The following is a 25,070-nucleotide window of genomic DNA, read 5'->3' on the forward strand; positions in this document are numbered from 1 at the left end:
GAATCTCTTCCAAGGAATGGCTTTTCATTGAGAAGCTGTTTTCCTAGGAGCCAGAAAAAAATGTGGTTATTGTCTATCTACTGGAGTGAGAAGACTGGTTATGTGATCAAGGCTAACTCCTCCAAAACACTTAATAAATCCAAATGACAAATGCCAACAGGATTTTCTTCTGACAGTTTTATCCAAACATGTTGATGGCTTCAAGGTCAGGCAGTCTTCTCTGGGCAAAGAATGAAGTGGTGGAGAAGAGGAGGCACTGAAAATATGCACACATACAGAGAAGATAAGTAAAATATTACTATCTGTCTCTATATGGAAAAAGTTTGCTGACCCCTGCTATAGAGCCTAAACACTGACCTTTGAGAACTTAAAAGATTTCAAACTCTAGAGGCAATAGGATCAAAATCTTGGTTTTGCATAACTAATGATGTGACCACATTCTTCTAGTCATGGTTCTGGAACATTGAATAGAAAAGGATATTTTCCCTCCTCTGTATTTTTGCTTGAATTATTATAGACGAAATCGTTCACTATTAGATAATTGGTTTATTGGATGACCCTGAATTGTCATTTGATCAGAATCATGTGTCATTTGTTCTAACACTGGCATTGCAACTGAGAAGGAACAGAACCTTTCCTGCGGCCAACAGCCCTCCGGCCAACAGCCCTCTGGCCATGAAGTGTACAGTGTTACCACCAGCAACAACAAATAATACCCCTAAGCCAGAAGAACAACTTGAAAGTTCTGAAAACCAAGTTTTTTCCAAGCCTTTGGCATCAAAGCTCACTTCTGTGGAATAACTCGAATGGAATGGATGTAGATTTGTTGTCTTTACCCTACCAAGTGTGACTAGGCCTGTAGCTGACCTAGACCAATGAGGGTTAGGAATGCCAATCCCTGCACAGTGAAAACTCCATGTAAACTTTTGACCCCCCACCCCCAAATTTAACTACTAATAGCCTACTGCTGATTTAGCCTTTCCAATAACATAAATAGTCGATTAACACATTTTGTATGTCACATGCATTATATACTGTATTTTTACAATTAATCAAACTGAAGAAAAGAAAATGTTATTAAGAAAAATCATAAGGTAGAGAAAATACATTTATGGTACTGGACTGTAATTATCAAAAAAAAAAAAAATCTACATATACATGGACCCATGTAGTTCAAACCCATGTTGTTCTAGAGTCAACTGTACTTTTCTCTGCAGATGTGTTCACATGGTGGAGTGTGGGGCCCTGCCCCAAAGCCTGGTGTGTATGTAATGAATGAGTACATTCTACCTTCTGAAACCTGTGGGGGGGTGAGGAGGGAGGGGTTGGGGGTGGGACACGAATCCTGAAACCAGCCTGTCCTAAAGGTTTTGAGCAAAGAACTGTGGACCTACACTGCATTTGGTTGTGATGTCAGGTGCCACTACTTTGAAGCCAGCAAACTTCTTTTACCACCATGTTCCCACATAAAATGCTCATCCAGTATTTTAGTGTTTGCAAACAGTATGAGGTTAACATTTGTTCCAGCAAAGAAGAAAATACATTGTACTAAGAGTTCCTCTTTTAAGGATTGTGTACAAAACAGTAATGACCCCGTTAGGAACATTATGAATACAAATGTAACTTTTCTTAAAGTGGCAAACCTTATTTTCTCTCCACTGTTATCAAACCCAATTTAAATAATGAATTTAGGGACACCTGGGTGGTTCAGTGGGTTAAGCCTCTGCCTTCAGCTCAGGTCATGATCCCAGGGTCTTGGGATCAAGCAGAGAGCCTGCTTCCCTCTCTCTCTCTCTCTCTCTCTCTCTGCCTGCCTCTCTGCCTACTTGTGATCTCTCTGTCAAATAAATAAATAAAATCTTTTAAAAAAATTGTTAAAAGTAATGCCATCATACCTTATAGTGATCCCATACGATATCTGGGGACAAAATATACTACATCTTTTGGGAAACAACAGTTACAAAAAAAAAAAAAAAATCATTTTGCTTCTCTGGAATTCACATTTAACAGGATCTTCTGTATTTTATCTGGTGATTCTAATCACTGTTCAAGTTCCCTGAAAACAGAAGTGGACATACCAGTCAGGACCCAATGACAACAACCCAGGCAAAGAGGTGAGGAGCCCTAAAGTTAGTGTTTCACGAGGATTTTTTGCTTGACTGGTATAAATGCAAATTTGAAATGTAAAACTGAATCATTAACCACTGAATTAATTATAAGCACAATGATGTCCTGCAGAGATCCTCCTCAATTGGGCTCAGGATATGTACCTGCGTGGCTCGTGGCTCAGGTTTCTGATGCTCCCCACTGTCGCTGCGGCTCAGCTAGGGGCTAGCTCCAGGATCTCACAGAGCAGCACACAGCCCTAAAGAGGAAGCTAAGAGCTAACACCTAGTTGTGCTGTCCTAAAGAGACTTATCTTTAGGGATAAACAGCTGGGAGTAAAGTTCTGTCTGCATTTTCACTTGCATAGAACTTGTTGATAGTGTCGAATTTGACACAAAACCAAAAACTGAAAGGCTACTATTGTAGATACAGCTTTCCTTCAGGAAAGAAATTATTTTTTTTAACTATACACATTTTCAATATATTGAAATGGTTCGAGTGATCTGGCTTTTTAAAAAGCCAATGAAAAATGACATAAATATAAATCCAACATGTCAAAACTATTTCAAATTACATAATATTTTCTTCTGTCAGGCAGCTGTGCTCCTACCATCCTGAGGTTTCACACACTATACACTATAAACTGAATTCCTTGGCCTTGATCTATCAGCAAACACTGAAGATCCTATTGTCCCTGAGCTCTGTCTCCAAAGGGCTCCATGGAAGAAAAGGAGCAAGCAATTATATACACACATACATGTTCTCAAAGTACATTGACAGAGACCACACCGATAGCTGCTTGGTTTTTTGCAGGCCCAGCTTCCATAATCATATATACCTACAATTGCAGAGGCATTCTGAAAAACCTGTAAGGAGGTGTGTAAAAGAAATATAACTAGAGAAACATGAGTGACATCTGCCACTTAACCATATACATTTCAGCACTGAGGTTCTTTAAAAAAAAAAAAAAAAGATTATTTAAGAGAGACAGAGTGAGAGAGAGCAGGAGTAGGGGCAGAGGAAGAGGGAAAGAGAAAATCCCAAGCTGACTATCCACTAAGCATGGAGCCCGACTCAGGGCTCAATCTCTCAACCCTAAGATCATGACCTGAGCTGAAATCAAGAGGCAGATGCTTAACGCACTGAGCCACCCAGGTGCCCCTCAACACCCAGATTCTAATGTAACTTCAGTGAGGGCAGGAATCCTAGTCTGTGCGTTGTTTGCCAATGTGGTTTGCAAAAAGCGGGCAAGATTGGGGTGCCTGGGTGGCTCAGTGGGTTAAAGCCTCTGCCTTCGGCTCGGGTCATGATCTCAGGGTGCTGCGATCGAGTCCCGCATCGGGCTCTCTGCTCAGCAGGGAGCCTGCTTCCTCCTCTCTCTCTCTCTGTGTGCCTCTCTGCCTACTTGTGATCTCTATCCGTCAAATAAATAAATAAAATCTTAAAAAAAAAAAAAAAAGCAGGCAAGATGAAGAGTCCACAATGCCAACCATTATGTTCAGAGGGATGCTGAACCTACTCAAAGTTTGCATTTTTAAACTTGTCAAAAGCAACTCAGTAACCAAAGGCAGACACTTTATTTCTTTCATTCAATCAATAATTGTCTACTGAGACCAGTAAATTGCCAGGCACTCAAGAATAGGCAATGGGGAAAACAGTCTTTTCAACAAATGGTGTTGGGAAAACTGAACTAAGTTTATCTGTGAGAGAATGAAACTGGACCACCTTCTTACCATACACAGAAATAAACTCAAAATGCATTAAGGACCCACGCATGAGACCTGGAACCATAAAAACCCTAGAAAAGAACACAGGCAGTAATTTCTCTGACATTGACTCTAGCAACATTTTTCTAGATAAATCTCCTGAAGCAAGGAAAACAGAAGCAAAAATAAACAATTGGGACTACATCAAAATAAAAAACTTCTGCACAGAAGACAAACAAATAATCAACAAAACAGAATAAACAACGTACTGAGTGGGAGAGGATATTTGCAAATGACATATCCAGTAAAGAGTTAATATCCAAAATACATAAAGAACTCATGCAACTCAACACCAAAAAAATCAATAATCCAATTAAAAAATGGGAAGTAGACATGAACAGACATTTGTCCGAAGAAAACATACAGATGGCTGACACATGAAAAGATGCTCAACGTCACTCATCATCAGGGAAATGTAAATCAAAACCACAATGACCTATCACCTAATACCTGTCAGAATGGTTAAAATAAAAAATACAAGAAACAACAAGTGTTGGTGAGAATGTGGAGAAAAAACTAAATTGCTCTCTCACTTTATAAACAATGTCTGATCTGAATAAGGGAAATCAACAAGTCTGAGATTTTGAGGAAAAGATTTTAAAGCATAATGATAACAATGTAAAATATATTATTTGTACATGCTCAGGTGCAAACTTGCAAATGCACAAAGACACAGAGTTTTACAGAATTTCGAAGACCACTGGTGTAAAGAACTTAACCCAGTGAGGGAAGGTCTATGCTGGCTTATATGCACGATAAAGCGACAAGCACAGGCCTTCTAGAGGAAAAGGTGATTTTGAATGAGTTGGATTATTCTCAGCCCAATCCTCAAGAACTTCTGCCCATTCCCAGGGAAAAGACACCTACAGTAGTGCTGGTAAATAATAACGTGGGGCCACATTACCCAGACACATGTGGGAAACTGCTCAAGGAGGCACTGTTGGAAGACACATTACAACGCAAGTGAGGAGTGAGGTACTATCTTCACAACCCTGCCCATCTCAAGAGCCATAAGGCCACAGAAATATCTGAAACCATGAGGTAGCCAGGGAGACCACAGGTCAAATCGCTTGTGTGACAAACCTTGGAGACATCCTGCAGCAGGTGGGAGGGATCAGGAGACCCTGTATTTCCTCCAATCTGCAGGATGAGCATCTCATTGTCTTTCTTGGGAGCCGTGGGTGTGGTCTGGGGAGAGCAGGGAACTCTAAATCAAGCGTCTAGAAGTCATTAAATATGAAATCCCTTCCTTTACTGTCTCTACCTAGCCTGCCCCTCTTCCCAATTAAAAATAAGACAAAACTAAGGCACTCAAGGAAGCTGAATTGTCCAAGATTCTGAGTTCTTCTAATTTCAAGTCTAGAATTTTAGCCACAGACCAGACACTACTGGAAACCAACTGTCTTGGAAAGACATAACTTTGTATTTTCCTCAAGTTGTTTTTTATGTCATTTGGCTAAGAAACAAAATTGGCTTGAGTTTGGCCAGGAAGCTGGGTAAGAAGTTGTCACTGTCCTGACTCACCAGGTGCGTCACCCATATTGGGTGGCAGTGTATCCAACCAACAGAATGAGCCCCACCGAGAGACGGGCACTGGGATTTGTTTGGATACAGCACGATCAGCAAGGACACAGCACTTTCCTTCTCCATTCTCCGTGAAGTCTCCCTCAGTTTGACCGTGTCACCCATCGGAGGGACTTTGGGATCCCTGTAAACAACAGAGACCCCATTTGCTAAAGGAAAGAAACTTCCTTCCTCTTTATATTTAGAATTCCACTAAAGATTTACAGTGCCAGGGACACATGGGTGGCTCAGTTGGTTAAGTGTCTGCCTTTGGCTCAGGTCATGATCCCAGGGTCCTTGCTCAACAGGGAGCCTGCTTCTGCCTCTGCCTGCTGATCTCCCCGTTTGTGCTCTCCCTCTCTATCTCTGGCAAATAAATAAATAAAATCTTAAAAAAAAAAAAAAAAGATTTACAGTGCCAAGTGGCAAAACAGATAATGAACATGAATTTGATGTACTCAGAAAAGATCAACTATGTAGTCTCCCCACAGAAATTCTCATACTTTACTAAATTTGAAGACTTATACTTTGTGTGTTAAAAGAGATTTGTAGATTTCTTTGTCAAGGATCTCCGTCTATGGGGTTGGGTGTTGTACCATATTTCTGAAAAGCTCACATTTCTAACCCAAATCAGTGTAATATGGTTCCCTTTTAGACCGATATAGTTATATACACTGGGTGATTTGACAAGGTCTTCTGATCATTTTTAAAATATTTTATTTACTTATTTGAGAGAGAGACAGAGATATTGAGAGAGAGCATGAGAGGGAAGGAGAGAGAAAAGCAGGCTCCCTGAGCATGGGGCTCAATCCCAGGACCCCAGGATCATGACCTGAGCTGAAGGCAGACGCTTAACTGACTGAGCCACCCAGGTGCCCCGTGAATCATTTTTCAAGAAACTATACTTCCCAAATAGTTGTTTCTGATCCAATCCAGGTCACCAGCTCCCTATGTGACTTCACATACCTCCAAATATAACTTAAAAGGGGGACGGTAACCACAAGGATGGGGAGCTTCACTCTCTCTCTCCCCGTACAAGGGAGATATCATTCATCAATTGTCGCACTTATTCCACTACACTGAGACTTGGTCATGATTCTTCACAGCCCAACACTGCGAACAACACCATCAACTAACTGGTCTTGACATCTAAATTGAAATCCATTTGCAATAGCAGGATTAAATTAAATCACTAGAAAATCTAACTATTCTCGAGAAGTTTCTTTGAACACCCCAAATTTTATCTCGGGCTACCTAATGTCACATTCCTAGTGGTAATGTTCTTTAGATGGCTCAAAAGTTCCATCTCTGTGTTTCACACATTAGAATTGTAACTCCCATTCTGAGTTTTGAGTCGCATTAGGAAATAATTTCAGGTGGGGAGGTAAGGAACGGATTATTTATTCCCTATTTTATTTCTTTGAAATGAGTAGAGCTATGGTTTCCCAGATTGTCTACTAAGTTGACCCTCAGGATTCTAGTTTGACTTGTGTTTAAGGCCAACATATGTGTTCATATTTTACCTGACTTCTTCATCCTTAAAATAAGGACCCTGAAAACTAATCATTGCTTGGTTATTATTTAATATTGGCAGACTTGGGGATCCCAGGTGGCTCAGTTGGTTGAGCATCTGCCTTCAACTCAGGTTATGATCCCAGGGTCCTGGGATTGAGCCCCACCCATATCAGGCTTCCTGCTCAGTGGGGAGCCTGCTTCTCCCTCTGCCCCTTCCCCTGTTCGTGCTCTCTCTCTCTCTCTCTCTCTCTCAAATAAATAAGTAAAATAAAAATAAAAAAAAACTTTAGTGTGTGTGTAAAATCACAGTAATATGAATAATTTCTGATTTTGTCCAAAAAATTAATTCTCCCAACAATTACATTGCAATGAGTTCTCAAAGATGTAAACCACTTTGACTGGATTATATTTCCTTTTAAATCTCTTTATTAGAAGAATGTCTCAGGCACTAGGGAGAATACAATTCTTTGCATGTTAAAGAATTTTAGTTTACTTAAAAAGTTTTGGTAATTCAGGGTTAATTATATACTTTATACTGGAACATGAAAGATTAGTAACCTAAAGATATTTAGATAGTTTCTCTAAAGATTAATAAAAATGATTAATAAAATTAATATAAGCCTTCCTTGTTAAATTATTATGGGAAATGAATAAGAAAATTTCATCAGCCATACATAAAACAGTAAAATTCAGAATCACAAACTACGCATCCAAATAAAACATAAGTGTATTTCTCAAAATCATTACTAATAGTAGTTCTTCTCATGTGTCCCATGGCCAGAAGAATCCCAGAGCAGGACAATAATAGGTCCTTTTAATTATCATCACTCTCTGGAAAAAGTACATCTTGAGAAAATATGCAAGGGACATACCAGTTCTGATGACAATGCACAGGCAAAGAATTAAGTCGATAAATGGCATAACAACCAGCCCTATTGGGCTGTAAGTGTTGAAAAGCCAAATCACTTGGCTTATGGGTGGGGGGATGGGGGTGGATTAACTGACTCATACAAAAAGTGTAGGCATTGACTTCAGGCATGGCTGGATCCTGTGCAACATCATTGCACTTTGGTCCCTTTCCATCTCTCACATCCACTTTCCTGTTTATTGCCTTCACTCTGAGGCAAGTTCTCTCCCTGTGACAGCTGGAACAGCACTAGGCATATATCTTCCATTCCTATCCAGCCAATACCCAAGTACTTGTTCTAATTGCACAAATTTGGTCACACACCCATTCATGAACATTTACTGCAGCCAAAGGATGCTGGTCCAGGCAGAAAAAAGAGTGAATGCTACACAGCCAGAACCAGTAGCTTTCTATCCTAATAAGGCATAACCAATTTTATATTGCTTTTGAGCTATGTAAATGTCTAGGTTCCTGTTTCCTAAAATTTGGACATCTTGAATTCATGGAGCCATCTGCTCATATCATATGATTACCTCAAATTCAAATGTTCTTTTTGAAACAGAGCACACCAGTTTGTGAGAAGGTTCTTATCTACTCAGCGTGTTGCCTCTATATTATAGCTGAAGTCCCAAAGCTGAGAATAATGAGACAATTCCACCACCACCCCCCAGCCCCATTCTAAAGAGAGTGCCTAAAACATACAGGCCAGTCTTAATGAAAGAAAACAAATCAGCCACTGGGTGGCTCAGTCAGTTGAGTGTTCAACTAGATTTCAGCTCAGGTCATGTACGCTTGGGTCACAGGACTGAGTTTTGCATGGGCTCTGCACTCAGTGGGGAGTCTGCTTGGGATTCTCTCTCCCTCTCCCTTGACCCCTCCCCCAACACACTCTCTCTCTCAAATAAATAAATAAATAAACAAATCTTAAAAAACAGAACAATCAGTCCAGTATCTGTGAAGCCCTCACTTCCAGCGTTTATAGGACATGGCCAAATTGTGAAAGATCATGGGAAGAAGGTCAAGGAGAGCAGGAATTCAAAGGAGTAGAGAGTGTTTCATCTCTTTTTCCTTCTCTCCTCACATATTTCTCCTCCCAGAGAAAGGTATGTTACCTCCCAACCTCCCCCATAAAAGATGGAAGGAATCTGCAGAAGGGGAGACAGGCGCCTTGCTTCTTAGCAGACAACTTATCAGATGATGAGATGAGAAAAATAAAGTAGAGTAAGTGGTGGGTGTGGCTGTGTGTTGCTTGAGATGGAGTGATCAGGGAAGACCTCACTGATAAAAGGACACTGGGGCCAAGGCCTAAAAGTGAGGGAAAAAGCCATGCAGAGAGAACAGAATACCCAAAGGTCCTTAGCAAGAACATGTTTAGTAGTTTCTGGAGAGGAAAGAAGCCAACGGGACTGGAGAAAAGTGAGCAAGAGGGAATGTCGAAGGGATAAAGGGTGGAGGTTAGAATGGCGTTGCGTTTACTACAATGGGTGGAGAGTAATGGAAGAGTGTGCAAGACCACACACCACACCCTGCATAATGTACTGCCTGAGCTTTTGCTCAGGCCTGGACTGGGGGCTGGAGGAGGTCAGGGAAACTTTGAACTGTATGTGAGATTAGATGTAATTAGATTAGAAAACTAGGCATTGGGTTTGGATTTAGACTGAACCGTACTTGTCTTTTAATACCTGAAGGTAAGCCTTACTTTTCAGGTATTAAAGTGGCTGGAAAGCCATGAGATCTATATGAAGGGTTATCTCCAGGGCAGGAATGAGTAGGTAAGTGCGTGTTTGAGGGTTAGGGAAAAATAAAGCCGTTCCCTATGTGTACCTCACAGAGTTTACTTTATTCAATAAACTGATTCGTTTCTAAAAGAATCAAAACCCTTACAATCCATCTGTGAATTCACCATATACAACACAATGTTTTACACACTATTATGCAAACCCAGTACACATTCGCTAAGTATGGAGTAGTATAATATGCTATTTGGGGGGAAAATGATGTGGCACTAGGTAATGGTCAGATCAAGGAAAGCTGAAGGAGGACTTAACTTCCTAAGTAGTATAATTCAAAACCTGAGATTATTTGAGGGTTTACATGTGGCTTCCTGACCTTTAATTACAGTCACCAACAAAGGTCTCACTGTGAACTAGTTAGAAAGGATCAATACCCAAACAGCCTATGACACAGAAATGATATTTGCTGCTTGCTAGTTTTAATGTGCAGTGTAGGGTCCAGGAAGTAGAAACAGCTGCAGGATTGTACGATGAAATAAATTGAACAGAAACAGAGTAACACACAGAAGTGACACTTTTTTAAAGGACGGAAATCACTAAATTGGCTATTTCCACTCCCATTTTGGGCTTAAACAAGATGACAGTTTGTTACCCTTTCATAGAGAAGAAATCCAGAATTTGGCAGTCCAGAGCAGAAATGGCATCTCCAAGGTCAGCAGAAGCTAGTTTCTTCCTATGGCACTGCTTTGGTCAGTCCAGGGCCTATCACCTCCTGATTCACAATGGCTACTTGATTTCAACCCATCACATCTGCCTCCCAGCCAGGCAGAAAAAAGAAAGAAGAGGACTCCTCTTTCCTTTGAAGGATACTCCCATGAAGTCCCCACACAATTCAGTTTACCAAAACTAGCTGCAATGAAGGTTAGGAACTGTGACCTTTAGTATTGTGTTTCTAAGGAAGAAAAGCAGAATGGAGGAAGACATAGTCAACTAGCCATTTCTGCCTCATCTAGTTTCTCTTAAAGACCTGTGGGTGAAGTTAGATTGGATGCTTTTTATCAAGAACAGTTACTCCCTTCCTTATGTCTGCCCGTTAGGTTAGTGTGTTCACAGCTCTATTTACTGGTTATATTGTGCTTCTGATCTTTAATAGCTAATTCCACTAGTTCCAAAGACAAAAGTTCAGTTATATAACCTATCAACGTCTTCCCTGTCCAGCCCTCCACCAATGAATTGGCTGTGCCTGATGATTCATCTGCCTCCTATGGAAATTATTAATAATTTGAGTCAGGAAACATAGAAGGAAAGGCAGAGTGTGGTGATGGAACAGGGGTGGGCTTCAGATGAGACTCCCCTGGACTGAACTCCTGCCCCCAACATTCACATAACATGACTTTGGGTAAGTTTCCAGCATCTCAAAATTCCCATTTCCTTCTCCATAAGACAAGGATGATAATACCTCTTAAAGCTGCTATGAGGAATGAATTAAATACATGTGAAGTGACCCTATGCCCCTATAGCACTCAAAGTCATTCTTCTGTAATTCGCTCATTGTTCTCAGAGCCCCTGCAATGTGCTAGATATCATGCTGGATGCTGTGGTTGTTGAAGCCTAAAGAAGACATGCAGGAAGCTCATGATGTAATACAGGAGCTTAAGACACACAGAAACAGGCTCTGCAGAGTAGGAAAGGTTTTACACATGTGCAACCTTAGAATGACACCTCTCTTGACTGATATCAAAATAGTAGATACATTATCTTCCAGAAAATGGGATGATTCTATCTGTTAAGGATCCGTGTGCTTGATTTGCTGTTTGGTAACAAGCACTGACATGTGGGCCACCCCACGTACATAAATAGGGTCACATGAAATGCTTGCAGTGCCCCCCCGGTACATTTTTCTGAAAAGTGACAGAGAAGTACCTGCGTGATACTCTCTTGACCACTCCGTGAACATGGCATATTACTTTAGGTTAGAATGTGAAAGCTAAAACAAACTGATCGTCGCACTACAAAAATTCAGCCAAAAGTCCCTTTTTTACATCAATATGTCTTCAAAGCTTATGGCAATAGTAATGATGCACTCTCTGGTCCCCACTGCCTTTGTAGAGATGTGTTGAAGATCTCTACGTGCCTGGCCCAGGGTGGGCACTGCAGTTGTGAAGATGAACAAGAATGGAGCACACAGAAGGGGCACAGACAAGTGGGATTTTCATTACCGTGTGATTAACGCTACGGAGAGAACAGATATGCTGGAGCGCTAGGCAAGTTCATAGATGGGGACAGCCCATCTAGCTTTGGCCAGTGAGGGAATGTTGCCTGGAGCAAGCAAGTTCTGCACTGAGGCCTAGAAAATGAGCAGAAATTAACCAAGCGAAGGGTGCTTCAATCAGTGCAAAGGGCAAGTCCAAAGGGCATGGTACATTAAGGACAGGAGGGATTCAGTGTGGCTGAAGAGGAACGTGAAAGATGAGATTTGCTAGGTCCAGATATTGTATCCCGGCACAGACACATACCATGAAGAATCTTGATCCCCGCTGTGATGATTCAGTTCACAGGCTTCTCTTAATTTTCTAGGACATGCAGAGAAATAACAAACAAATAAACAAAAGAGGATTCATTTTGTTATGGCAGAAAATAATTGTATGTAAAATCGGAGAAACAGCTACATAGTATCACTTTTCCACATAGAAGCAACACAGGAAAAGGAGTATACTGTTACTGTACATATATTCTAAACAGCTTGTCAATTCATTAAAGTACTCAAGCTTTCAGTAACTTGGGTTTAATTCTTTATACCGCTTCAAGAATAACATGGTAGGATGTCTCAGTCAGTTAAGCATCTACCTTCGGCTCAGGTCATGATCTCAGGGTCCTGGGCTCCCCACTCAGTTGGGAGTCTGCTTCTCCCTCTCTCTCTCCCTCTGCCCCTCCCCTCCGCTTATGTTCTTTCTCTCTCTCTCTCTCTCTTTAATAAATAAATAAAATCTTTAAGAAAAAAATAACACAGTAAAGAAATGATCATGATTCTGCAGTGTCTTTGAAAATTTTTTAAATCTATATTTAACTTGTTTCCTTGATGTAGACCCTCAAAGAAGTTCAGGCTAATTATAAGGTATGTCTATATTACTATCCCTTTGGGTGAGAGAGCCCATCACATTTCATAAACTTAATGGAATGAATAAGAATTTATGCAACACTAAAAGATTAACCAGAAATTTCCAAATAGTGACACTGAGTCCAGTTAATGAAGCTTATTTCTCAGTAGGCAATGTGGTACCTTTAAAAAATGCATATAACTAAAGGATTTTTCTCTTTCATTTATGGTTACTATGCAAATTGAATATCCATAAATTCATTCTAGATAGAGTAAAAGCAATAAAATTTTCATGATTTGGCAGGCTTTAAATCATTTACTTACAACACTATAATAAGTTATTGAAGAAAGAGGCTTATAAATTGACAGAATCCCCTTAATAGCAAAGAAAATGTTAGTACTTTGCAGAGAAAAAAAAGCAGAATTTCCTATTTAACTGACACAAAGAAAACAATTTCCAAAAGTTCAATAGATATTTTTAGAAGACAAAAATCATTCACAAAAATACTAGGTTAGGTGCTATGATCAGATTAAAAAAAAAATGAACCACAGTCCTTATCCTCACAGAGCACAAAGTGGAATAGATTACCCTCTCCTCACAACAATATGGATTTTCAGGTTCCCACAACTAATGGAATAGAGCATACTTTGAATCTGGACCACAAGAAATCAAGATGAAGAAGTAGAGTTGACAATCCTACATCCCCTTCAGCATATTTGAGACCTCTTTGAGAAGGGGAAGGGATATTAGGTAAGGAGATCTAATGTCCTTGTTCTAAGTCATTTGAAGTAACTTTATTCCCTCTGCTATGGGATATGCCTCAATTACCACTCCTTTTTTAATTTTTCTACTCCATCACAGCCTTGCCTTCCATTACTTACCTTCATTATTTGGAAACATCCATTTGACAGAAAGAGCCATAAAAGGTACATGTGATTCTGACATTCATTCTTCCAACACTTCAAAGATGCCTGAGGGCAGAGGAACAACTGACTTAAGAGCCTGAGTTGCTGTTATGAATTCAAATATTCAATTCACTCATCTCTTAGATCTGCAAGTATAAATGTATCCTGTGGCGAATTAAGTGAGTGTTAACAAGTGATGTGCTCAGGCTCAGGAAGACAGAAGAAAAATTATGTATTCTGGAGTAACTGGGGGAGGTATTTAAATAAATTTATATATACATATTTACTTATCACCCACCATGCGCCAAGTATATAATTCTGTGAAACAGATATTATTGTTCCTGTTTTAAGGATTAGAAAACACAATCATTAAGACAAGAGATTTTCCTTAAATATTTAAGGAACAGAGACAAGATATGGGCCTAGACCTGCCAGTCCTGCACTCTTCCCATAACACTAGTCCACTTCTTGGAAGTAGCAAGGTGCTAACTGGGTCCTGAAAGATATAGATTGGAGCAAGGTATTGAGAAGAGACAAGTACATAAGGAAGAGAAGTGTGTCTCAGGCCTTGTCATCCTTAAGGGTATTGGGGGAACACACTGCCACTAGATTTCCTTTCACATTTTTCTCTCTAGTAAGACGTTAGAGAAGAGACGACTGGGACAGAAAACCTCTTACTTCACAATTCTGTTCCTGAGGGTACCAATTTAGGAAGACCATAGCCTTGAGGGATCACTATCAAGGGTGGGGGAACCCTTAGATAACAAGTTATGACTTTCTGTCTTCAGTAGTTTAGAAAGCCTAATTCATTAGACTCTTGTAAAATTTCAGTATTATCTCATTGTCCTTCATTCCAGTCTCCTCCAAAGAGCAGGACACATTACAGAAAAAGGAGAACCGATGTTACAACCCCACTGCTCTATCTTTTCTGTTTCGTTCTCTAAAGACTTCATTTATCAGGTGATCAGTTTACACTAGGCAACAGTTGGCTGGTAGTCCAACTGAACTACAGTGTGTAACTTCCATCCACTTAGGGATCAAGTTCTGGATGTGAACACAATAAAAGATCTCTCCTGGATTGAACTGTATAGATTTGCACTGAAGTTACCACAGTTTTGTTTATACATTTGATTATAACGTTGACATTAAAAACGCAGCTTAGTATGGTGACTAACCTAACATTAAAAAAAAAAAAACAACTCAGCTGCTTATTCCATGCGTTGCTTATTTTCAACAATTAATTTTTTTTTAAACAAAAGGTGTTCTGGATGAAGGCTTAGTAAAGCTTAGGTTACACATTAGAATTCAAGTGCTGAATATACAGTTGTTGGCCGCATAGTCTAAGAAGGTAGCAGGCTTGAAGGTCATATAATGTCACTAGAAGAACGTCTGAATGATATGAGAAGTTTTTTTTTTTTTAAAGATTTTTATTTATTTATTTGACAGAGAGAGATCACAAGTAGGCAGAGAGGCAGGCAGAGAGAGAGAGGAAGGGAAGCAGGCTCCCCGCTGAGCAGAGAGCCCGATGCGGGGCTCGATCCCAGGACCCCGGGATCATGACCTGAGCCGAAGGCAGCGGCTTTAACCACTGAGCCACCCAGGCGCCCCTGATATGAGAAGTTTTAATTCCTAAGGAATCGTTAAAGAGAAAGAAACTATTAGGGGTTTTGGTTACTGGAAGAGGGGGCTAGAGTTCTTAAAATTTTATCAGTGATGACTTTAGAAAACCAACAAAAGGTCATTAGTAAAACAGTTGGCTTAGATAATATAAGAGCGAGGCTAATGCAGGATCAAAGTATCAGATTATATAATCTGTTCTGAGGCAAACTCTCTATGGAAGTCTTACCAGGAAAATGGAAGATTCTAAAAGGGAATACTTAAAACAATTTTTAGAAAGGTAGCAAGTTCTCTGTTTGTTATATACTGTAATACATAATAGTTTCCAAAGACCTACTTTAATGAAGTTTTAGGATTTTCCCCTGTGTTTCTTGTGCCTTTTATGACACTACCATTTTCTTGCTTGTGCTCTTAAGCCACCACTAATGTACCACAAAAATATTTTCAAATGCCAAAAGAGACAAAAAAAAGGGGGGGGGACAGCAAGCATAGACTATAAGAGATGAGAGCAATATATGAAATAGACAAGTCAGTCGGCCACTCAGAGTACAACAGAAATCAGTGGACAAGAGGAGGCAAAGCATTGACTTGTCAAACCATAAATTTGCAACGTTTTTTTCATTTGGCAAAGGACATCCAGAATGGGAAGACAGTTGACCAAAACAATGTAATGTGGTATAGAAGTGTTAAAATGTAAACACGTTTCCAGTTGAAGGAGCGCCTGGGTGGCTCGGTGGGTTAAGCCTCTGCCTTCGGCTCAGGTCATGATCTCGGGGTCCTGGGATGGAGCCCCGCATCGGGCTCTCTGCTCGGCGGGGAGCCTGCTTCCTCCTCTCTCTCTGCCTGCCCCTCTGCCTACTTGTGATCTCTCTCTCTGTCAAATAAATAAATAAAATCTTAAAAAAAAAAAAAAAGATGTTAGGGTGAGATGAGTAAACTATGTGAATTGCTAAGTAATAATATTTACGTAGATTAACTTATAGTTCGCGTGGCTAATCAAGAAGGGGTGTGACTAATATCTGGAACAAAATGGTTCATGTTCACATGCCTAGAAAAGGCTTTTGTATCTGTGGTGGTTTCCAAACTTTAGTATGGATACAGGTTTTTGGGATGCCTATCAAAATGTACATTTCCAGGCCCCTTTCCCAGATTCTGATCTAGCAGTTCTAGAGTAGGGTTTCCAAATCTTGGCCCTATTAATATATTAAGAGATGATTTTCTTGCTGTGGGGACTACCCTGTGCCTTGTAGGTGGCTGAGCAGCATTCCAGGTCCTCTAGATACCACAGCATCCTTCCCCTGGGCCTATTCCAGATGTTGCTAAATGTGCCCTGGGGGCAAAAATCACTCTCCTCCTTTGGGAATCACTTGTTAGGGTGAAGCCTATGGACTGCATTTCTAATAAGAACATCCGAGTGGTTTTGGTCAGTGAACCAAACTTGAGAAACACTGAACTAATGTGCTCAATTATGTCCCCTCCAAAATTCATATGTTAAAGTCCTAACCCTCAATACCTCAAAATGTGATCCTGTTTGGAAATAGTCACTGCAGATTTAGTTAAGATGAGATCATACTCAGTTAGAATGGGCCACTAATCCAATATGACTGGCATCCTTATAAAAAGGGAAAATTTGGACCCAAGAGATAAGCACACAGGGAAAATGACATGCAAGCCAAAGAACTACCAGAAGCCAGGGGAAAGGGCTGGAACAGAGTCTTCCTTAGCTCCCACAGGCAGAGGATGGCCCTGCAGACCCCCTGACCTCATACTTCTGGCCTCCAGAACTGTGAGACAATAAATTTCTGTTGTTTAAGCCATCCAGTTTGTGGTACTTTGTTAGAGGAGACCTAGCAAACTCGCATATAATAAATAAAACACAAGTCAGAGTTTAGCACTGGGACAACATTTGAAGCAGGATCAGAAAGAAAAATGGAGAGATTACAGATGGGCACCAATTCCCAGTTTATCTTTCTCAGTGCCTGACATAAAACAGAAGTTGATAGTTTTTATTTTTATTAAGCACTCTCCACATATATCTTGCCTAAGTTAAATATTAAGAATAACATCTTATAATTTGTAACTTTATAAGGTTGAAATTGCCAGTGTTCCATTTTCAAGTCTTCCTCTAGATTACACAGTACTTGGATAGGCTTGAGTCTGGAGTTGACTAGAGGACAAATGGAACTAATTAATTATGCCATTATCTACCGAAAAGGTAACATGTAAATGTGAGATTCCATACAAGGCAAAAATGTACCGACTGATCACACTGTAGCTTTAAGAAAAGGGTTGACTGTTTCAGGTCACAAAGGCACTATTTAGAGTACAGCAAGTGGGACCATGTGTCCAGCAGGCCACACGGTCATGTGCTTCTCTAAAGCAGGCAATTCATACTCTCTCACTGAAAGAATGAACCCCATGATATTTTAAAAAAACCTGAAGAGGCATGTACTCTGATAGTTTCATTTGCAGTAAAAGTGAGCACTGCTGTGGGTTATTAATTATCAGGAGGCAAAAACAAGAGCCCAGTGGCAAATGGCAGTCTTTTTATCCTCAAGATATAAGAGTCATACTAATAGATATCTCAGTTCCTGTTTCCTCCCACAATTGAACAGGGGTGAGAAAACAAGCCGCCTTGCCTCAAGATTTTAGAAAGAAAAGTTGTAAAGCTTCTATTGCAGATGAAGGGCCCCAACATTTATTTTTCCTGCTCCCATAAGCATAAATACTTCATGATAAAGAATGGTAGGCTCCTAGAAATGTCTACAAATTAACTTGAATGGTCAAATACAAAGTTGGGCGCATGACGTGTAAGTGCCCTCCCTACATCAGGATAAACTAACAGGACGTTTGCCTGGAAGCCTCTGCCAAACTCTAAACAACTTCACCTCTGTAAATCCCCTCACCTTTAATCTAGGAATCTTTCCAGCATGCCCTCAGTCACATGAAGTTACCGTCAGAGCCCAGGATACCTCCTGTCCCCGGGACAGGTTTGACTCTTGGGGGCAAAGTGGCAGGGTGGATAACTAAGTTTGGCATGTGTTCTGAAAGGCCCCGGAAGATTAGGATAAGGACTGCCCATTCTCCAGGTTTTTTTTTGTTTTTTTTTTTTCTTTTTCCAAAAGACGGTCAAGGCCAGCAAAGAACGGACTGTCTCCGAAAGGAGAGCCATGCTCAGACAAAACAGAAATCCGGGGGGCCAAAAGCAGGTTTTTATAGCAACACTAATACAACAGAAGGCCTTCTCCGACCGCGCCAATAGTTTTTTGTTGTTGTTGTTTTGGGTTTTTTTTTTTTTTTTTCGGTTCCTGAACCCTTTCACCCCTTCCCCCAGCGTGCCTCTCTTCTCACTCACAATCCCCACGCCCCATGCCCCCCTCCCTCCAACAAAGGTGAGGGCCCACGCCAACCGCAGACTCTAAGGTCCAGGGCGGCCAACTCCAGTCTAGGGCAGTTGCCTAGATGTAAATTTGACGTCGAGACATCTAATCTCCCACGTCTGATCTCCGGCTATTGTGCCTCGAGGGGGAGGCAGAACAGGTGAGGGCGGCAGGAGGAAACCAGTTCCGGCACAGTCCGAAAGGGCGAAGCGAGGGTGCGAGGGTGCGAGGCTAGGGAAGGAGACCACAACGCGATAAATAAAAGGAGGCGAGCCCCAAACACTGTCTCTCTCTCTCCCTGAGATCACCTTGCCTTGACCTAGTTGAGCCGAGCAGGAAGGAACCCAAGAGGGCGAAGGAGAGGCTGGGCGAGCGGTGGGCGGGGCCGCGAGCCAGAGCTTTCTCGTGCTCGCTTGTGATTCGCTGACGGATTAGGGCCGGAAGCTGCTGGGAGACATTGGCGGCGGCGGCGACGGCGGCGGTGGCGCACGTGGTGACGTGCGAGGGGGTGCGGCACGAGCGGGGCGGCGGCGGCGGCAGTGTCTCCGGGACGCGCGTGGAGGTCGGTCGCGCAGAGCTGAGCTGCACGGTCTCTCCGCCTGCTGCTTCGGCGCGGCAGTGCCAGCGAGCGAGCGAGTCCCCGCGAACCCTCGGTGGCGCGGCCCCTCCTCGCAGCCTCTGCGGCTGACCGCTGGTCTTCCCGCTCGACCGCTCCCCCCTTCCGCGGCCTCGAGGCGCTTTCCGTTGGGCCGATTCCCGCCCGCTTCCTCCTGCTCCCCATCGAAGCTCCAGACATGAGTTTTTCCATCTCTTCAGAGATGAACCAGGTAATACGCGCAGGTTCCAGACGGTGGAGGAGGGAGAGGGCGCGACCGGAGTCCGAGCAGAGGGATGGCGCGGGCGGCTGGGGAGACGGTGCGAGGCGCGGAGCAGCGTCCTGGTCCCGGGGGAGGACGCTCCAAGCCGCTGCTGCCGCTTTCTGGGGGCGAGGAGCTGGCGCCGCGCGGGCCCCGCGCTCCCGGCGCTGCCATGGTTGCCGAGTCGCGTTGGCGGCCGAGGCGGCTGCGGGCCGCCTCAGAGGGAGCTCGGGCAGAGGAAGTAGGGCGGGAGTTTTTGCCCATGGGATTCTCGGGGGCCTGGGTCAGGGCGACACGCGGCAGGGATGACTGCCGGAAGGAGAACGCGGGAATCTCCTTTCCCGCTGTCAGGAACCGACTCCCTGTGTCTGGGTCTCACGAGGTCTGGACTCTCTTCCCTGGGACCTCGCAGGACTCGGCGCGTGTGGGCGGGGAGCCGGCCCCGGGCTGCATCGGTGCCTCGGGCCTGGAGTGGGGTGGCACCGCGTCCCGGATCGCCGTGGGCCGCGGGGTCCTTTGTTCCCGCTCCACGTTGCCCGCTTTTCTTGCCAAGCGCGGGGAGAAGGGGGCGGGAGGAGGGAGGGAGCGGCTGCCCTGACGTGTCAGCGCTGAATGACTGCATGGCCGGCCAATCCCAGCCGGGGGTGTGCGGGCGCTGGGCGCCTTGCCTTCCAGCCTTGGGAGTGGGCGCCCTCCCGGCGGCGCTGGGAGGAAGGCCTGGGGCTACCCGACTCTTAAGTCACTCTGAGGCGATCGCCACTTGCCTTGCTTTTTAAAAAAAAAAAAAAAAAAAAAATCAGCGGAGAGGTCTGCTCTTTTTCCATTCTTGCACGCGTCTTGCAAAACGGCGTTTGGTTGTAAGTTCTTGATGGTAGGAAAGTATCAGGCAATATCAGATTGAGAGTTTAATGTAAGAAGACTTGGACGACAAATATTTTACAAATAGATTCACTGTTTCTTAGTACATAGTAGATTTGAAACAGCTGACGTTTCAAAACCTGTAGCAAGTAGACATAGGCCTAAAGAGCGTCGTTTTGTTTCCTAATGTCTATTGCCAGTGATGGAGGATTAGAATACTCTCGTATCAAACTGTCTTTGAGGACTTTGCGTGGTCTTCGGTCTAGTGATAAGTAACAACTTTGGAAGCGTGGTACTTAACTACTCTTAACAGTTGAACAAGTACAGCTTGGACCAGACTACCAGAATCCGTATTTTCCTTTAATAACTCTGGCATTGGCAGTTGATTTTAGGATAACAAAATACTGATGAATAGTTAGTTGTAGGCATAATCGTGCTGAAATCTTCCTCTTAAGGACGCTAAGGAGAGCAGTTATATATCTGGAGATGAGACAAACACTGTTTAGAATTGGATTAACAATAGTATCATTTAAAGCTAGCTGGCAGGCTTCTCAGATGTCTGTAGTTTGGTAGTTAGTGGTAAAACTGGACTAGAACACACTGACCTAAAAGAGACCTGGAATGGTTTTCCTCTGAATTTTTCTAATATGTGAAATCTATATAGTTAGTTAATAGATATTATACCTTTTATCTTAATTTGTACTATTTGTCTACCACCCCCCTCACCCCCCCCACCCCCCGCAAAAAAAAACAAAAACAAAAACCCAGAGGATCCCAGGTTTGGTTTTAGTTTTAAATTGGTATCTTTTGGGCTACTTTGGAGTGGGGTTTTTTCCTTGGTTGAGGTATATTTGTGATGGCAATTGAATGTAGTTTTGCAAATGTGGTTTTTAATGTAGAATGTTCTTTTATTGGGGAAATGTCTTAATTACTGATACCAAGATAAAGTACTCCTAAAGATAATTTCATTGACTTTTCTTTTTTAAAAAGATTTTATTTATTTATGTGACAGAGAGAGACACAGCAGTATGATTTTATAGTCAGTCTCCATGGAGGAATTCTAAAAGGTTGGAGATCCTCCCACCTTAGGCTAGAGAGTGTAAATGGAGAAATTATGAACAAGGGAGTGATCTCTGGGTTCTTGTTAGAAGCACAGAAAATACATGCTTATGTTCACTTGTAAACTTGAATTACCACCTTGTAAGTGATTTCTAAACCTTATCAGTATTTTCCTACCTATCAGATCAGTATTTTAACACATTTGGTATCAAGCTGGATACCGAGCAAGTAAACTCAGCATTACAATGTCCCACAGCAAATTCCTCTTCTTCTAACTAACTTTGAGCTTGCAGCAAACTACAAATAACTGTTAAACACTTTCTGGAATTCTAATTTTGATACTGATTTTGATAATGATGCCACACATATCCAAGCTAAAATAATAGGATAAGCAGGGGTATATAATATCTTAATGTCCCCGCTTCCATATTTTATATGTTCCTCTAGACCATCCCCCCCAATTCTGCTAGAGTGTTCTTACTGTAATCCTTTTCTGCTCTCCAGCATTGTTTAAACCTTAGCATTGATCTTTCTTACTTCCTCCCCCACTATTTACCATCTGCATCCTGCAGACTATAATCCATTGAAGCAGAAATAGCTGCAGTTTCTGGAATCTCTATGTCCTGCCCCTTTCCTCTTTTGTTTGAACTATTTTCCCTGCTTGATATCTGGCTTTCTGGTTGGTCTGTGAAGTGTTCGGTGCTGGGGATGGAGTTAACTCCATTGGTATTATAAGCATCCCGTTCCAGATTGTCCCCGCCACATGTTTGGTGCCACAAATGGGGATATAAGAATTGCAGAACAATGAGGATGGAGAATTGAGTGAGTTTGACTTTTGAGACCATAGTTTGCAAGGTGACGGGGAATGTATAACTTCTGGTTTTACAAAGATTGCATTTGTAATTATAAAAATCTGTCCTTTAAAAATAGAGTTCATTGCTATTTTGTGAGCTGGCTGCCCTCAAAAGATTGCCTTGAAACTTAAATAATAACATTGTTACTTGCCTTGAGGTTTTAAGGATGCTTTGAAAGTTTAATGATAACATTTTATCTTTTAAAACTGATAACATTTTATTCTTGGGCTTACTGAAGGCCCAAGAAGAATTTGGAGGCCAGGCCATAGTGTGCCTACCTTTTTTACAACTCTTGGGTAGGACCTGTTGAATTGTATTTCAGTTAAGCTAATCTTTTCGGGGCCTGTGGTAACATAACATGTGAACTTCTGGGTGTTACTGAAGCAGTTTAATTACTCATTTATGAGTCTTCTGTCTCCATTTTCTTGCACTGGCCATACTAAGGAATGAAGGTGTATTTACCAGAATATATTGTATTTGACCCCAGTTTTAATTTTTAAAGTGGATTAGTCGATTGTATATTTTAAGTAGCAAAGAAATTTTTTTTTAGATTTTAATTCCCGTGTAGTCAACATACAGTGTTTTTAGTTTCAGGTGTACAATATTGTGATTTAACAGTTCCATATATTACTGAGTGCACATTAAGACAAGTATACTCTTAATCCCCTTCACCTAGTTCACTCATTGCTCTACCCACCTCCCCTCTAGTAACCATCTCTTTGTCCTCTATAGTTACGAGTCTTTTTTTCGGTTTGTCTCTTTTTTTCTTTTCATTTGGTTCTTGAATTTCACATATGAGTGAAAGCATGTGGTATTGTCTTTCTCTGGTATATTCTGCTTAGCATGATACTCTCTAGATCCATCCATGTTGTTGCAGATGGCAAAATTTCATTCTTTTATGGCTGAGTAATATCCCGTTGTATGTATGTATATATATGCCACATTTTCTTTATCCGTTCATCTATGGATGGATACTTGGCCTGCTTCCATAGTTTAACTCTTGTAAATAATGCTGCAATAAACAAAGGGTGGATATATCGCTTTAGGTTAGTGGTTTTGTATTCTTTAAATAACAAAGAAAATTTTAAATTTTATACTTTTATGTAACTCTAGGGTGTTGGGGCTTTTGGTTTGGTTTTTCAAGGAAAAAAAAAATCTGCATATTTTTATTCCACCAGTTATTGAGTTTGAGTCTCACAAACCAAAATAAGATGTACTAAAATTTTTAGCATCTTTTGAAACTCAATTTGCCCATTGCTTACTTGAGTGAAAGTGACTGTGATCTTTCAAAGACATGGTTTTGTAGTCAAGAGCTGATACGACCTCCTCCAACTTGGCGGGGGTGGGGGTGCTAGTAGGGACCTACAGCATATGAGGACAATAATTGAGTAAAAATGTCAAGTGGACTTGAGCCAGCTCTTAAAATCGAGTAGGGTTGTACTGATCATTAAAGACATTAAAGAGATGAGGTTCATATTAAGACCCTGATATACTGGAAAGTCTTCCAAGTTCTAAATGGAGAAGAACTCATTTTATTGCAAACGAATAATATTGTACAAAGATGTATACCTAGAGTTGCTCCCAAAATTTTCCAGTTTTTTTTCTTCCAATGGACTGAGTGATTTTAACCATCTCCTCCCCACCCCCCCAAAATTTAAGGTAGAACTTAGATGTCATTTTTATTCTTGGTTAGATCAAGACTAGTTTACAGAAAAACACTGAATAATGAATAAAACTGGTCAATATTTAAAATGTTTATAAATCTCCATATCGTAAGTTTATGGTTTTTCAAAAAGCACATTTTAATGATATCAACATAATTTGCATGGAGGGATTCCCCCCCTCTTTACCCTTCTTATAAGAACAGCTTATGACAGGGTGCCTGGGTGGCTCAGTGGGTTAAAGCCTCTGCCTTCGGCACAGGTCATGATCTCAGCGTCCTGGGATCAAGCCCCGCATTGGGCTCTCTGCTCAGCAGGGACCCTGCTTCCCCCCTCCCCCTCTGCCTGCCTCTCTGCCTACTTGTGATCTCTGTCAAATAAATAAATAAAATCTTAAAAAAAAAAGAGAGCAGCTTATGAAACTGAAGTGAAGAGTTACCAGCTATGTCTGTGGATTGGCCACCCCCAAGTATATATCATATATACAAAGATTTTCTTAATTTGAGCTAGATCTTGGCTGAAATGTCTGAACGTTTCCTTAGGATGGTGTGTCTCTCTGTGTACATAGAATTGTGTGGTACTTGGAAATCATTTGTTAGAACTGATTTCTTAAAAGCTGAACTAATCTAGATGCAGCTATAGAGTAGAGGAAATCAGTATTATATACTAGTATAATACAGTTTAGTTACAGGGGAAAGCATTGACCACAACCCCAGCCTAGGTCAGAATTACTCGGGATGTCCTTGAAGTAGAACTTACATTATGGAGAAACCACTTAGGGCATGTGGGATCCAGCTCCATTACAGAGTATGCATGTGTTGAACTTAACAGTTTGTTCAGTTGGAGCTGGACCAGCCTTCAGTGGGTTCTGGGTTAAGTGATTATTCATTAAACTGAACATAATTGTTGGAATTCTGGGTTTCATAGATGTAGAAGGAAAATCCAGGTAATTTTAAGATGTCCATTTTTAAATGTATGCACATCTTTCAAAGTATTTAGTTCTCATTTCCTAAGTTATACTGACACTGGTATCATAGCAGTTCAGGTGATTAAAAAATAATTGCCATCTGAATTTGACACTTGCAATTGATGCCACGTGAAAATGAGGGGGGAAATGGATTAAGTTTCTAGGCTAGTTGTTTTGGTAGTGGGGACATGGGATGGATACAAAGATGAGCAAGACAGAGGTTC

The 25,070-nt window shown here is 41.6% G+C and overlaps 2 protein-coding genes across 3 annotated transcripts in view; one reads left to right on the forward strand and one right to left on the reverse strand.

Annotated features, from left to right (window-relative positions):
• On the reverse strand, positions 1-20,069 carry LOC116870649 (translation initiation factor IF-2-like). The gene is made up of 4 exons (XM_032862561.1): positions 19,727-20,069; positions 18,899-19,663; positions 12,107-12,163; positions 1-43 (listed from the first exon to the last, which is right to left on the reverse strand). Exons 1-3 carry the CDS (start codon positions 20,067-20,069, stop codon positions 12,156-12,158), a joined length of 1,116 nt encoding a protein of 371 aa, XP_032718452.1. The 3' UTR covers positions 1-43; positions 12,107-12,155.
• Positions 19,305-25,070, forward strand: part of IVNS1ABP (influenza virus NS1A binding protein) — a 19,927-nt gene continuing 14,161 nt past the window's right edge. For both annotated transcript variants that reach the window (XM_032862625.1, XM_032862626.1), the window contains exon 1: positions 19,305-19,417. The gene's annotated coding sequence lies outside the window, so the exon portion shown is untranslated. The remainder of the gene's footprint in view (positions 19,418-25,070) is intronic.

Source organism: Lontra canadensis, unplaced genomic scaffold (assembly GCF_010015895.1).
Source record: "Lontra canadensis isolate GAN:19392208 unplaced genomic scaffold, GSC_riverotter_1.0 scaffold24, whole genome shotgun sequence".
In the NCBI taxonomy this organism is placed as follows: Eukaryota; Metazoa; Chordata; class Mammalia; order Carnivora; family Mustelidae; genus Lontra; species Lontra canadensis.

Bases quoted from the DNA above. Each gene is read 5' to 3' on its own strand.
- LOC116870649 (XM_032862561.1), bottom strand. From the start codon at position 20,069: ATGCAGTCATTCAGCGCTGACACGTCAGGGCAGCCGCTCCCTCCCTCC. The intron at 19,664-19,726 runs GCCCCCGAGAAT...GCTCCCTCTGAG, and splicing joins CGCGTGTCGCCCTGACCCAG to GCGGCCCGCAGCCGCCTCGG.